Below are 15,605 nucleotides of genomic sequence, written 5' to 3'. Positions count from 1 at the left end.
AGAGCAATCCAGAGATAGGATACACAGGAGAGGCTACCACAGAGCAATCAAGAGATAGGATACACAGGAGAGGCTTCCACAGAGCAATCAAGAGATAGGATACACAGGAGAGGCTACCACAGGGCAATCAAGAGATAGGATACACAGGAGAGGCTACCATAGAGCAATCCAGAGATAAGATACACAGGAGAGGCTACCACAGAGCAATCAAGAGATAGGATACACAGGAGAGGCTACCACAGAGCAATCAAGAGATAGGATACACAGGAGAGGCTACCATAGAGCAATCAAGAGATAGGATACACCGGAGAGGCTACCACAGAGCAATCAAGAGATAGGATACACAGGAAAGGCTACCACAGAGCAATCAAGAGATAGGATACACAGGAGAGGCTACCACAGAGCAATCAAGAGATAGGATACACAGGAGAGGCTACCACAGGGCAATCAAGAGATAGGATACACAGGAGAGGCTACCATAGAGCAATCCAGAGATAAGATACACAGGAGAGGCTACCACAGAGCAATCAAGAGATAGGATACACAGGAGAGGCTTCCACAGAGCAATCAAGAGATAGGATACACAGGAGAGGCTACCATAGAGCAATCAAGAGATAGGATACACAGGAGAGGCTACCATAGAGCAATCAAGAGATAGGATACACAGGAGAGGCTTCCACAGAGCAATCAAGAGATAGGATACACAGGAGAGGCTACCACAGAGCAATCAAGAGATAGGATACACAGGAGAGGCTACCATAGAGCAATCAAGAGATAGGATACACAGGAGAGGCTACCACAGAGCAACCAAGAGATAGGATACACAGGAAAGGCTACCACAGAGCAATCAAGAGATAGGATACACAGGAGAGGCTACCATAGAGCAATCAAGAGATAGGATACACAGGAGAGGCTACCACAGGGCAATCAAGAGATAGGATACACAGGAGAGGCTACCACAGGGCAATCAAGAGATAGGATACACAGGAGAGGCTACCATAGAGCAATCCAGAGATAAGATACACAGGAGAGGCTACCACAGAGCAATCAAGAGATAGGATACACAGGAGAGGCTACCACAGAGCAATCAAGAGATAGGATACACAGGAGATGCTACCATAGAGCAATCAAGAGATAGGATACACCGGAGAGGCTACCACAGAGCAATCAAGAGATAGGATACACAGGAAAGGCTACCACAGAGCAATCAAGAGATAGGATACACAGGAGAGGCTACCACAGAGCAATCAAGAGATAGGATACACAGGAGAGGCTACCACAGGGCAATCAAGAGATAGGATACACAGGAGAGGCTACCATAGAGCAATCCAGAGATAAGATACACAGGAGAGGCTACCACAGAGCAATCAAGAGATAGGATACACAGGAGAGGCTTCCACAGAGCAATCAAGAGATAGGATACACAGGAGAGGCTACCATAGAGCAATCAAGAGATAGGATACACAGGAGAGGCTACCATAGAGCAATCAAGAGATAGGATACACAGGAGAGGCTTCCACAGAGCAATCAAGAGATAGGATACACAGGAGAGGCTACCACAGAGCAATCAAGAGATAGGATACACAGGAGAGGCTACCATAGAGCAATCAAGAGATAGGATACACAGGAGAGGCTACCACAGAGCAACCAAGAGATAGGATACACAGGAAAGGCTACCACAGAGCAATCAAGAGATAGGATACACAGGAGAGGCTACCATAGAGCAATCAAGAGATAGGATACACAGGAGAGGCTACCACAGGGCAATCAAGAGATAGGATACACAGGAGAGGCTACCATAGAGCAATCCAGAGATAAGATACACAGGAGAGGCTACCATACAGCAATCCAGAGATAAGATACACAGGAGAGGCTACCATAGAGCAATCCAGAGATAAGATACACAGGAGAGGCTACCAAAGAGCAATCCAGAGATAAGATACGCAGGAGAGGCTACCATAGAGCAATCCAGAGATAAGATACACAGGAGAGGCTACCACAGAGCAATCAAGAGATAGGATACACAGGAGAGGCTACCACAGAGCAATGTAGAGATAGGATACACAGGAGAGGCTACTGCAGAGCTACCAACAGATAGGATACACAGGAGAGGCTACCACAGACCAATGTAGAGATAGGATACACAGGAGAGGCTACAGCAGAGCTACCAACAGATAGGATACACAGGAGAGGCTACCACAGAGCAATTTAGAGATAGGATACACAGGAGAGGCTATCACAGAGCAATTTAGAGATAGGATACACAGGAGCGGCTACTGCAGAGCTACCAACAGATAGGATACACAGGAGAGGCTACCACAGAGCACTTTAGAGATAGGATACACAGGAGAGGCTACCACAGAGCACTTTAGAGATAGGATACACAGGCGAGGCTACAGCAGAGCTACCAACAGATAGAATACACAGGAGAGGCTACCACAGAGCAATTTAGAGATAGGATACACAGGAGAGGCTACCACAGAGCAATTTAGAGATAGGATACATAGGACAGGCTACTGCAGAGCTACCAACAGATAGGATACACAGGAGAGGCTACCACAGAGCACTTTAGAGATAGGATACACGGGCGAGGCTACAGCAGAGCTACCAACATATAGGATACACAGGAGAGGCTACCACAGAGCAATTTAGAGATAGGATACACAGGAGAGGCTACCACAGAGCAATTTAGAGATAGGATACACAGGAGAGGCTACTGCAGAGCTACCAACAGATAGGATACACAGGAGAGGCTACCACAGAGCAATTTAGAGATAGGATACACAGGAGAGGCTACCACAGAGCAATTTAGAGATAGAATACACAGGAGAGGCTACCACAGAGCAATTTAGAGATAGGATACACAGGAGAGGCTACAGCAGAGCTATCAACAGATAGGATACACAGTAGAGGCTACCACAGAGCAAATTAGAGATAGGATACACAGGAGAGGCTACAGCAGAGCTATCAGCGGATAGGATACACAGTAGAGGCTATAGCAGAGCAATTTAGAGATAGGATACACAGGAGAGGCTACAGCAGAGCTATCAACAGATAGGATACACAGGAGATGCTATCGCAGAGCAATCAAGAGATAGGATATACAGGAAAGGCTAGCGTAGAGCAATTAAGACATAAGACACAGAGGAGAGGCTACCACAGAGCAATTTAGAGATAGGATACACAGGAGAGGCTACCGCAGAGCAATCAAGAGATAGGATACACAGGAGAGGCTACCACAGAGCAGTCAAGAGATAGGGTACACAGGAGAGGCTACAGCAAACCAAACAAGAGATAGGATACACAGGAGAGGCTACCGCAGACCAATCAAGAGATAGGATACACAGGAGAGGCTACCACAGAGCAATCAAGAGATCGGATACACAGGAGAGGCTACTGCAGAGCAATCAAGAGATAGGATACACAGGAGAGGCTACCACAGAGCAATCAAGAGATAGGATACACAGGAGAGGCTACCACAGAGCAATTTAGAGATAGGATACACAGGAGAGGCTACGGCAGAGCTATCAACAGATAGGATACACAGTAGAGGTTACCACAGAGCAATTTAGAGAGAGGATACACAGGAGAGGCTACAGCAGAGCTATCAACAGATAGAATACACAGGAGATGCTATCGCAGAGCAGTCAAGAGATAGGATACACAGGAGAGGCTACCACAGAGCAATTTAGAGATAGGATACACAGGAGAGGCTACAGCAGAGCTATCAACAGATAGGATACACAGTAGAGGCTACCACAGAGCAATTTAGAGATAGGATACACAGGAGAGGCTACAGCAGAGCTATCAACAGATAGGATACACAGGAGATGTTATCGCAGAGCAATCAAGAGATAGGATATACAGGAAAGGATAGCATAGAGCAATTTAGAGATAGGATACACAGGAGAGGCTACCGCAGAGCAATCAAGAGATAGGATATACAGGAGAGGCTACCGCAGAGCAATCAAGAGATGATGGGATACACAGCGGAGGCTACCACAGAGCAATTTAGAGATAGGATACACAGGAGAGGCTACAGCAGAGCTATCAACAGATAGGATACACAGGAGATGTTATCGCAGAGCAATCAAGAGATAGGATATACAGGAAAGGATAGCATAGAGCAATTTAGAGATAGGATACACAGGACAGGCTACTGCAGAGCAATCAAGAGATAGGATACACAGGAGAGGCTACCACAGAGCAATTTAGAGAGAGGATACACAGGAGAGGCTACAGCCGAGCTATCAACAGATAGAATACACAGGAGATGCTATCGCAGAGCAGTCAAGAGATAGGATACACAGGAGAGGCTACCACAGAGCAATTTAGAGATAGGATACACAGGAGAGGCTACAGCAGAGCTATCAACAGATAGGATACACAGTAGAGGCTACCACAGAGCAATTTAGAGATAGGATACACAGGAGAGGCTACAGCAGAGCTATCAACAGATAGGATACACAGGAGATGTTATCGCAGAGCAATCAAGAGATAGGATATACAGGAAAGGATAGCATAGAGCAATTTAGAGATAGGATACACAGGAGAGGCTACCGCAGAGCAATCAAGAGATAGGATACACAGGAGAGGATACAGCAGAGCTATCAACAGATAGGATACACAGTAGAGGCTACCACAGAGCAATTTAGAGATAGGATACACAGGAGAGGCTACTGCAGAGCAATCAAGAGATAGGATACACAGGAGAGGCTACCACAGAGCAACCAAGAGATAGGATACACAAGAGAGGCTACCGCAGATCAATCAAGACATAGGATACACAGCAGAGGCTACGACAGAGCAATCAAGAGATAGGATATACAGGAGAGGCTACTGCAGAGCAATCAAAAGATGATAGGATACACAGGAGAGGCAACGACAGAGCAATTTAGAGATAGGATACACAGGAGAGGCTATCGCAGAGCAGTCAAGCGATAGGATACACAGTCGAGGCTACCCCAGAGCAATTTAGAGATAGGATACACAGGAGAGGCTACAGCAGAGCTATCAACAGGTAGGATACACAGTAGAGGCTACCACAGAGCAATTTAGAGATAGGATACACAGGAGAGGCTACAGCAGAGCTATCAACAGATGGGATACACAGGAGATGTTATCGCAGAGCAATCAAGAGATAGGATATACAGGAAAGGCTAGCATAGAGCAATTTATAGATAGGATGCACAGGAGAGGCTACCGCAGAGCAATCAAGACATAGGATACGCAAGAGAGGATACAGCAGAGCTATCAACAGATAGGATATACAGGAGAGGCTACCGCAGAGCAATCAAGAGATGATGGGATACACAGGGGAGGTTACCGCAGAGCAATCAAGAGATAGGATACGCAAGAGAGGCTACCGCAGAGCAATCAAGAGATAGGATATACAGGAGAGGCTACCGCAGAGCAATCAAGAGATAGGATACACAGGAGAGGCTACCGCAGAGCAATCAAGAGATGATGGGATACACAGGGGATGTTACCGCAGAGCAATCAAGAGATCGGATACACAGGAGAGGCTACCGCAGAGCAATCAAGAGATAGGATACACAGGAGAGGCTGCCACAGAGCAATCAAGAGATAGGATATACAGGAGAGGCTACCGCAGAGCAATCAAGAGATAGGATAGACAGGAGAGGCTACTGCAGATCAATAAAGACATAGGATACACAGGAGAGGCTACCACAGAGCAATCAAGAGATGGGATATACAGGAGAGGCTACTACAGAGCAATCAAAAGATGATAGGATACACAGGAGAGGCAACGACAGAGCAATTTAGAGATAGGATACACAGGAGAGGCTACCATAGAGCAGTCAAGAGATAGGATACACATGAGAGGCTACCCCAGAGCAATTTAGAGATAGGATACACAGGAGAGGCTACCCCAGAGCAATTTAGAGATAGAATACACAGGAGAGGCTACAGCAGTGCTATCAACAGATAGGATACACAGGAGATGTTATCGCAGAGCAATCAAGAGATAGGATATACAGGAAAGGCTACTGCAGATCAATCAAGACATAGGATACACAGGAGAGGCTACAGCAGAGCTATCAACAGATAGGATACACAGGAGATGTTATCGCAGAGCAATCAAGAGATAGGATATACAGGAAAGGCTAGCATAGAGCAATTTAGAGATAGGATACACAGGAGTGGCTACCGCAGAGCAATCAAGAGATAGGATACAAAGGAGAGGCTACCGCAGAGCAATCAAGAGATAGGATACACAGGAGAGGCTACCCCAGAGCAATTTAGAGATAGAATACACAGGAGAGGCTACAGCAGTGCTATCAACAGATAGGATACACAGGAGATGTTATCGCAGAGCAATCAAGAGATAGGATATACAGGAAAGGCTAGCATAGAGCAATTTAGAGATAGGATACACAGGAGTGGCTACCGCAGAGCAATCAAGAGATAGGATACAGAGGAGAGGCAACGACAGAGCAATCAAGATATAGGATACACAGTAGAGGCTACCACAGAGCCAAAAAGACTTACTTTACTCTACATGTCAACGAATGGACTAGATGCCCCCTTTCTGTTATTTCTGAGCATTAGAAGAGTTGAAAGCATACTGACAAATGTTGTGGGAGTCCAGTTCAAAGGGTTGTGCATTGTCCTATGTTGTTCTAGTGTAACCCTTCCTTTCTGGTGAGTTCAGGTAGAAAGCAAGTCTGAACAGTTCAGTCAACGAGAATTTGCTGAAAATGTCAGGAGCATCTTACTCAAATGCAAACGTATATATTGAGAAGTAGTGAAGCCAAAATCACCTGCTATGACGTAGCCAAAGTGAGAACAAATAGAAAAGGACCTGGCAGTAACTCCCATCACCCTCTTACAATATTTAGCAATGTTCTGCTCCCACATTGAAAAACAAATAAAGACATCTCCCCTCAAAAAATAAATGATATCATCCATACGTACCACGACCCTCAATGTTTTCACCACAATTTCATTTCCATATTCAGAGGTGAGTGTGAAGTTGATGGTGTGCAGCCCAAGCTCCAGGGGCAGGACTTTGAACTTCACCGCGGTGACGGAGGAGGCCTGAAGATAGGAATAGCTGCAAGAGGTGGTCTGGATCCCTTTTACTTTGGCGGACATGCCTTTGAATAAACAGATTTCCTCTCCGACTGCCATTGTGAGGCACGCCTGGAAGAGAGAGTAATAAAATAAAGAACAACAGAAGTATAACCCATAGACCGGATTGAGATCTAGGTATATATACGTTTTAACAACAGTGTCGGAATCCACCGCCGGCCCGGAGGATGCGGGAAAACTGCTGCGGACTGAAAAAGACCCCCCGCCAGATTAGGATGGCTGGGGGATCGTTTTTCAGTCCGCAGCTTTTCCGCCGCGGTCACCTTCCGACCGCGGCGGAAAAGCAATAACATGGCTGGCGGTGTCTACCGCCAGCCATATTATGATCGCGTAGAAAGTATGCTTTTCCACGGCGGCTTTTCCGCTGTGGAAAAGCATACGGACCTTTACTTCGGGGGCCCGTTGCGGGCCCCCTGGGTGAAGAGGGTTGGGGGGTGCACATGGGGGGTACCTATGGTACCCCCCTGCATTTGTGTGGACAAAGCGGCAGGCACCGCGCGGTGCCTGCTGCTTTGTGCACGCAAATGCCGTGCATGCATTTTTAACATTGCGGCGGGTGCAGCTTGAAGCTGCACCCGCCGCAATGTTAAAGATTGAGGATGGGACCGCCAGGGTGGCGGTCACATCCTAATTGCACAGGAGGGAACTCCGCAGGCAATTCGGAGGTTCCCTCCTACTCTATGGTGGCGGACGGACTCAGGTCCGTCCGCCATCATAATCGGCCCCTAAATGAGGAAGGCAAATACACAAGTATGTACACGACATTACAAGGTAGCAAAGAAAGGAGAGACTCCCGGTATCTTTTTTGAAAAAGTGCTCATGGCATCATATATTGAATTCACACTTTATACAGGACAGTTATAATAAAAGCACTGTCGGCATAAAATGGGGCGGCAACCCAAGGGGGCTTTGTGCACGTGGTGCTCGTGAAACAAAGAGTGACGGCGCGAGTGACAGGTGGAAAACACAGCAATGGAAGCAAAGTGGCAAGGTTGAAGAGCAATATATACAAAAACAATGGTTCCTCTTCAATGAATGGAAGACAGATAATTGTTTGTGAACCAAAGTTGAGAATGCGCCGTGAGGTGCGCTGTATGATCGGTCATACAGCGCAACTCACAACGCATTCTCAAGTCTCTCCTTTCTTTGCTTTGCTTTGGATTTAATGAGGAAGGCAAATACTTGTGTATTTGCCTTCCTCACTAAATCCGGTTGAGACACTGTTGTTAAAACGTGGAGGAGAGAGTCATAGAGAGAGAGGCATATTGTGAGTGCTTACCAACCTATAGCATTACCTGGCAGCTAACTCTATAACCTCCACTTATCTTTGCCAAACCAGCTAACAAGATGGGCAACTTGAGATCTCTTGAGATGGCATTCCCATAGCAAAGCCCCATCGTGAAGAAACTATGACGGGGGTGGGACTTTACATTCTCAGTAATAAACCCTGAAGACCTGATTCACAAATGGACTTACGTGTAGGAAAGTTATGAGTGAGGAGTCTCCGCACTCGTGTTGAAGTCTGTACTCGTGGAGGAATCTCCGCACTCGCGATGAAGTCTGCACTCGTGGAAGATTCTCCGCACTCGTGATGGAGTCTGCACTCGTAGAGGAGGCTCCGCCCTTGTGAAGGAATCTCCACAACCAGGGCCAGAAATTATCCATCTATAATTTCTCGCAGAGAGCGCCATATGGAAATTCCAACACATGTGGAGATTCCGCCACAAGTGCAGAGACTGCATCACCAATGCGAAGACTACGCACTCATAGCTTTATTACATGTAAGTCCCTTTGTGAATTGGGCCCAGAATATGCAATAAAACAGCCTGGAATTAGGCACAAAATGGGAGACAAGATGTGGATATGAATCCCTCCTCTGGCCCCAAGCGGCTCTGTTGGGATTCAGGCAGGCTGCTGAGGCAGACATACAGCCCTTTTTGGAGTGTAGAGAGACTACTTGAAGGTACATGCCTGTTTACCTTTCAAAGGCCTGTTCTATTACACCATGAATGAGGTAACTTCTATACCTTGCAGTAGAACCACACATACAGCAATTAAAAGTCCCTTCTATGCCACTTGCTTATTCATATGCTTACCACCAGCAAGATGTCAAGCCCACGCGTATGTGTAGTAGAAGTAAAGCCCTAATTAACTGTTATGTAGGTACTACTTTGCAATACACAAGATGTGCTATGAGCACAGTTTATTTAATATGAAACAACTCTAAACTTGGAGGTCAATTGTGAGTGATTATAAAGTAAGCACTGTGAAATATAAACATGAAGTATATCTGTAGCAATTATGTGAGATTTTGAATAGCTCTTTGAGGATATTGCTTCATTGCTCTAAATCATCTCCTTTCCACACTAACCTACTGAGTAACATAATTATCTACCCTAATGGTGTGTATTTACTAGGTAACAAGGGTTTAATAAGACTACAATAACCAGTTTCTACATAGCTACATTTATTACCACAAAGGTGCTTTTTATTGTTCTCTTGTTACTCTTTGGTATGCATTCACTGATGGTTAACTAGTACATATCTTTTCTTTTTCATCATATTACACCAAATGTTACCATACGGTCAACTGTTATGGAGCTCTCTGGTCCAACCTAGACTTCAGCAGGCTGGCCACTGAGCCACAGGGTGGTGGAGACTCCACCTTCCCTGCCCCATCAGCAGCAGACCTAGGAGCAGAAGGCCCTTCATATTTAAAGCTCCCTGTTCTACTGGCAGGGAATGTTTACCAGAAGTGCTTCCACCCATACTGTAGAAAGACTGTCAACAAAATTGCAAAAGTGGGTGTGCTGGTCAACAGGGGGTTGTTTCTTAAAGAAATGCACTGACACACTGGGAGTTTTCTTTTAGCCATTTCTCTGTTTACAACTGTCTTCGTTTACATGCCTACTGAAAACTGGAAAAAACTACATTTGAAGGTCCGACTTAAACACAGCGGCTCTTAGAGTGCTGTTTTGACAATAGATCTGTGTTGGGTGATGTGCTGACGGAGCCAGCTGAGGCTTGGCCAATGGAAAATTAGCAGTTCTACCACCTCTATCGGAGGGGAAGTGAGAGAAAGTTTGGGGGCACATTTCCAGCTCAGTGAGTTGCAGCAGAATGGGTACAATGTGGTGTTAAGAATTATTTAACCGCATTGACAAAATGCTTGGCCCATACCCGACTACCCTGATTATCCAAGTTTCTTGAAAATGTATTGGCCAGCGGCTTTCAAAAATGTCTTGAGACAGAGCCATGTTGGGTTGACATCAATCTGGTTTCACTCCAGATAGGAGACTAAACCAATCCTGTTCAATGACCAAGATTCTTCTGATACATTCAATTATTTCAGTAGCCTTCTGCACTGTGGGTGATAAATGTCTGTGAACCCACCTACAGTCTGTCGCTGATGTCTTCACACATGCTCTTGAGTGCTGTTGTTCCTCAAAAAAGAACAGGGATTAATGCCCTCTGAAGATCAATTGAACCTTCCCCTGATTGGCATCCTTATGTCAACTGGCATAAACAAACTTGCAACATGTTCCTTTGTGTGCATGTTCTTTTGTGTGTATGTGCTACAGCCTAGCCTGGATGAGGGTCTGTGCTGGAATGTTGACTTTTTCATTGTATTTTGCGAATTGGAGTTACATTAGTTTAGGTTAATCATCTCACTCCCTGTAAATGTTTTACAATTAAACATACCATGCTTCAAATTTAACAAGGCGACCTCGCGCCTTTCTTTTGTGCTGCACGGCTCGCCTACATCAACTTTTACAACATATTTTTTTCCCGCCACGACGCTGAAATTTCCATGAACAAATCATTGTTTTCAGGTGTGCTTTAGGCTGCCACACAAAAGTCTAAGATGGAAAACCGCTCCCATAATGACCTAGAGGGAGGTGGCGACTCTAGATCAGATGTTTAGGAAGCTGAGCAGAAAGCTACTTGTTTCTTGGTGGGGAATCCCTTACCACTGTGTAACCTAGTTTAATAAGGAATATAAATTTTAAGATAGCTCTAGGTATACTCTGTGGAGAAAAGCTAAGCAAGATTTAGGAAGAACACTCCACCAGTTGCAAGGATGTGTCTGCTTAGCCTCCACACCCAAAGTCAAATAACACAATATTATACCCAACATTGCAACAGTGAACCATGATCCATGTTGGGCCAGAGGACATAGATGTGAGAGGGATATTAAAAGCATTACTCAGGACACCTCTCTACTGTGTTTTAGGAAAGTTGTTTTTCAGAAAATAAAAACTGATTACCCTAACTCTGGAGTCTCTGTAGTTATAAACAGAGCCAATCAGCTCAATCTGTTCGCCACGAACAACCGAGTAAGGCATGTGCGCGTTGAGGAAGACATCTTTAAACACCTCCACTCTCACCGGATCAGCCACACAGAGACCTGCAGGAGAAAGAGAAGGAGGAAAAATAAGCATGAAAGATTAAAGCACTTCTTTATTCGCAATTTGGCGCAAGGCATACTTTGATCCAATGGTTCCTTGCATTTCAGTCTACTTGGTCACACCTGGGAAGCATTATTTTTATCATGATGAGAAAAGCCATGTAGAGCAGCACCAGAAATTATCTTCTGCGTGGTGAAAGTGATCCAAGATGTGGTCCTATTGATCTGCTGGACATAGAAGATTCTTTATGGAGTGGGAAAATGCACAGGCATGCAGGCACAGGGGCTCATAACATCATGGGACAAATTTGGGCTGGAACTGGAGCAAGGTAGATCATAACTAGAACAACTCAACAGCTCTTATGTATGGAACCAGCTAAATGATACCCCCGCCATCTGCTATAATTCCCAATCCCATCTACATTCCTTAAATAGCCATTGCTAGAATATGCCAAGGAGTTAGCAAAAACAACTCCTATCCATAATTTCTGGCAAGTTCAGGCCACATTTATACTGCAAGAGGAAAGAAGTTTGCGCCCAGCTCCACTGTCTGTTGGAGTCTCACGTCCTGCATGAAGGCATTGTAACGCTGTCTCCGGGGAGAGCTGGTGGCTGACGGAGACACATAGGGCCTCCTTCTCAGTGCCCGATAATCCCTATTCACATGCAAAGAGAGATTTGCTGTAGAATTGTGATTACAAGTAGTGAACAAATTTCACTTTTTTTCCTGCGCAAGTCCAGCAAGTCCACTGCAGGTACAACCAGGCAAAATGTGTACATGGGAAACAACAATATTCAAAGTTGTGCACTCAAAATATGTCATTACTGCAGTAGCCTTTACTCTGAGATGCTTAGCACAGAATGATGTGACAACGCTACACTACGGAAAAATAACCCACCACCCCCCCAGGATTGGTAAGTCCTCAGGTGGAGCTAACACACCATTTAATTACAACCCATGCAATGAGGGCCTCAGAATCCAAAACAATCCGACCACTGTCTCATTTTAACTAACCTTTAAGGTGCCACACGAATAGGAGAAGCTATGAAAGTGCATTTTACTGTCCAAAACATAATACACTGTTCTGACTTTCACTCAACTGCTCTGGAAAAAGTAAACTAAAATAAATGTTTGATAGGGCTACTTTATAATTCATGAAGGCGAAACAAAATGAAGACTCATTCTAAGCAATATGCCAACCCGATCCCCCTAGTACTCTTTGCTTCGTGGCCCCCACATCCTTTCACCAATTTTTGAGTATATACCTTTGTATTACATTAAGGTTGCAATTCTGCCTATAATTGTGATTTTGGAGGGCAGATTTATCAACGAGTAGCATCACTCTTGAGCCACGCAAGAAGGCGCAAGGGGGCGGAAGGGCGGCATAACTCCTAAGTCAGATTTTTGAAGCCACGCAAAGCCACCTTTCATGGCCCTGCCTGCCTTGAAAGTCTAGAGCAATGGAACGCAGCCCAAATCACTGCTTTGCATTACTCTGCCCCAGGGAAGTGTTCCACAGGTGGGGCGTGTATGTTTCCACGCATCCATCCGTGGACTTTGGCGCATTCCTACATTTTCCATTACTAGTAGACCTGGGGATGCGTCAAAATGCAACACCTCCCCAGTTGAAGCATAACGAGGAGAAATGTCTTCATTTCTCCTCATTCTTTCCTCTTTCTTTGTGTGCTGCATTCTACAGCACACACAAAAGAGGAAAATGCCTCGGAGGATTGTTTTTGCGCAGGACGATGCCCCGTTGTGCAACACAGGCACCCTTGCACAACGGTGCAAGGGGACTGAGTTGTCGCTAGGCAACACATTGTGAGCCAGCGCAAGGAAAGGACAGAATGCACCATATGTTAAATACTATCAAAGAGAGATTGTCTACAAGGGATTTTACTTGAGAGACTTAAACACAAGAATGTGTACGCATTAGTCTGAAAAGTTAGTTGTATACAATCTAACAATGATGTATCCACAGGATAACACAGATAAATCACAACAATATAAAGAGAAGAAAGCACACGGAAAAACCTATTTCATTAGAGAAACTGAATTTTATCAGATTAGATCAAAATATGGGGATACAAACAGAAATAAATCTCACAGTATAAAATTATGAACAGATAACAGAAATCAATCGACAAATCAGTTCATAATCAAAACATCTACTCCAAATAATAATAACCTCCTGACCTGTGGGAGGCCTATGAAAGCAAAAAATCAGATGATTGGTTATAGATTTGCGCTCAGTTGTGATTCGTAGTTCCAAACAATATCAGACTGCTCCTAGGGATAAAAGTGATGTCCATCCAACCATCACAATTAATGTAGAGAACCTCCACATCAATAAAGTTAAGTCCGTGGTATCCCGAGCAAGAACAAAGGTACAATTGTTAACAAGTGAGTGTCCAATAAAGGGTTCAAGCCCACACTTCTACTTTCTCTTCTTCTATTTTTTCATAGCAGCATCCATGTGGATCCTAGCCAACACGTGTTTCGTCTAAAAGCGGTATACGCAAAAGACTTCCTCAGGGCAATTCCAATAAGAAATATTCTTGCACCGCACTCAATGATCCATATCGCTTAACAAGTAATCATGTAAGGTAAAATAAGAATCTCCAAAGGTTTAAATCCAAGTTCAAATGAGAGCTCCAATGTAAACAAGCAGTAAAATAAACCCCACGTAAGGGGCTTAGGTCTCAAGGTCCTGAGATCGTAAGTATAGCACACAGTATAAACCAACTCGAAAAAAACGGCGTCTTGTGGGAGGCCTAGGTGAGCCCTTAACAGAGGCGAGCCCTGAGGATGAAAGGGAGAGCATTGCGCAAAGATCCAACAGGAGAGATCCATTGCTTGGGCATCCAAAGTACAGAGCACACACGGCAGACCACGCTCTCACCTACTTTCTACGCTAAGCCCCTGCAGAGTATTGGGAGAGTGGGGCTGAGAAGCTCACAACATGTGCTTGTCAGGAGGCCATGGCTTGGGGCCGAGGGTTGCAAAACGTGACTTGCCATGAGCAGCAGTTTAGGATAAGCTCCAGCCAGTTCAAGACAGCTGCGTATCAAACATTTCCTCAGAAGTCGACCCGGACAGGCCTTGAGTGGGGCCAGAATCAAGGAGGCGCAACAGACGCACCAGAGAACAACTGTGGTTCCCTGCTGACAGCAGAGGAACCCAGATATACATGACGCTTGCTGATGATGTCAGTGGGATGGGGGAACAACTCCAAAGCCACTAGAGAGGAACTGGGCCCATGAGGGGGAATTGAAAGTGAACTGCTCGTTATTACGGCAGCGGCTCCCAAGGTGGTGCACACTCGTGGAAAGTACAGGCATCCGAAAGCCTGGGATCCAAGGTCAGTGAGTGGATCTGTGCTGTCCAGGGCTGTGGGGAATGCATAAGGACACAGACACACATCGGACTCGCAGAACGCTGCCTGGCACCAATCTGGGTGTGCAGTACACAGTATATCGGGCAATCATCATAGCCAAAGTGAAGACCAGTAAAGGCGGTAAAGAACCACAGATGACACTGCGCCCCGCAGTGGGCCATAAACAACCACCCCCACGAACGTCAGTGGAGCGTCTCCTATAAGATCATATGGAGAAATTTGGTTAACTACTGACCACTGTCAGTAGTCTGAAAGCCTCCCTGGAACAAAAATTGGATGCTTTATTGATCGAAGTGGTGTTCTTCCGAAAGGACCACAAGAAACTAAAGTTTAAAATATGTGCTATGTAGAAAAGGAACTGGTGGTTGTGCACCCTTCAGTAGCGTAGCAACACCACCACCTCGAGTTGCTCTGATGCGGAGGGATGCTACAGGAGGTATAATATCAAGGTGCTGGGGTTCCCCGAAGGTGTTGAGGAGCCAAGCATGGACTTATATCTGTAGGTCTGGCTATCTGAACGAGTGGTAGGGTGCAAGACATCTGCACTGGTTTTAGTGGTAAGAGCACATAGAGTATCGGACTGCCTGACTGGACCAGGGGCAACGCCATGGCCCGTAGTGGCGAGACTGTTCAATTTCCTAGATCATGGGCCACTGGACTGTCAATGATAGTACTATTACAAT

The 15,605-nt window shown here is 45.5% G+C and overlaps 1 protein-coding gene across 1 annotated transcript in view; it reads right to left on the bottom strand.

Annotated features, from left to right (window-relative positions):
* The window catches only part of C5 (complement C5), a 354,269-nt gene that overhangs the window by 152,615 nt on the left and 186,049 nt on the right, over positions 1-15,605 (bottom strand). Inside the window, exons 20-21 of the mRNA XM_078641875.1 lie at positions 11,385-11,524; positions 6,940-7,167 (exon numbers count right to left, since the gene is read on the bottom strand). Of these exons, the coding sequence (XP_078498001.1) occupies positions 6,940-7,167; positions 11,385-11,524 (368 nt within the window). The remainder of the gene's footprint in view (positions 1-6,939; positions 7,168-11,384; positions 11,525-15,605) is intronic.

Source organism: Lissotriton helveticus, chromosome 5_1, assembly GCF_964261635.1.
Source record: "Lissotriton helveticus chromosome 5_1, aLisHel1.1, whole genome shotgun sequence".
Lineage (NCBI taxonomy): Eukaryota > Metazoa > Chordata > Amphibia > Caudata > Salamandridae > Lissotriton > Lissotriton helveticus.
Note: the sequence above shows the minus strand (reverse complement) of the source record. Positions and strands in the feature narration are given on the sequence as shown.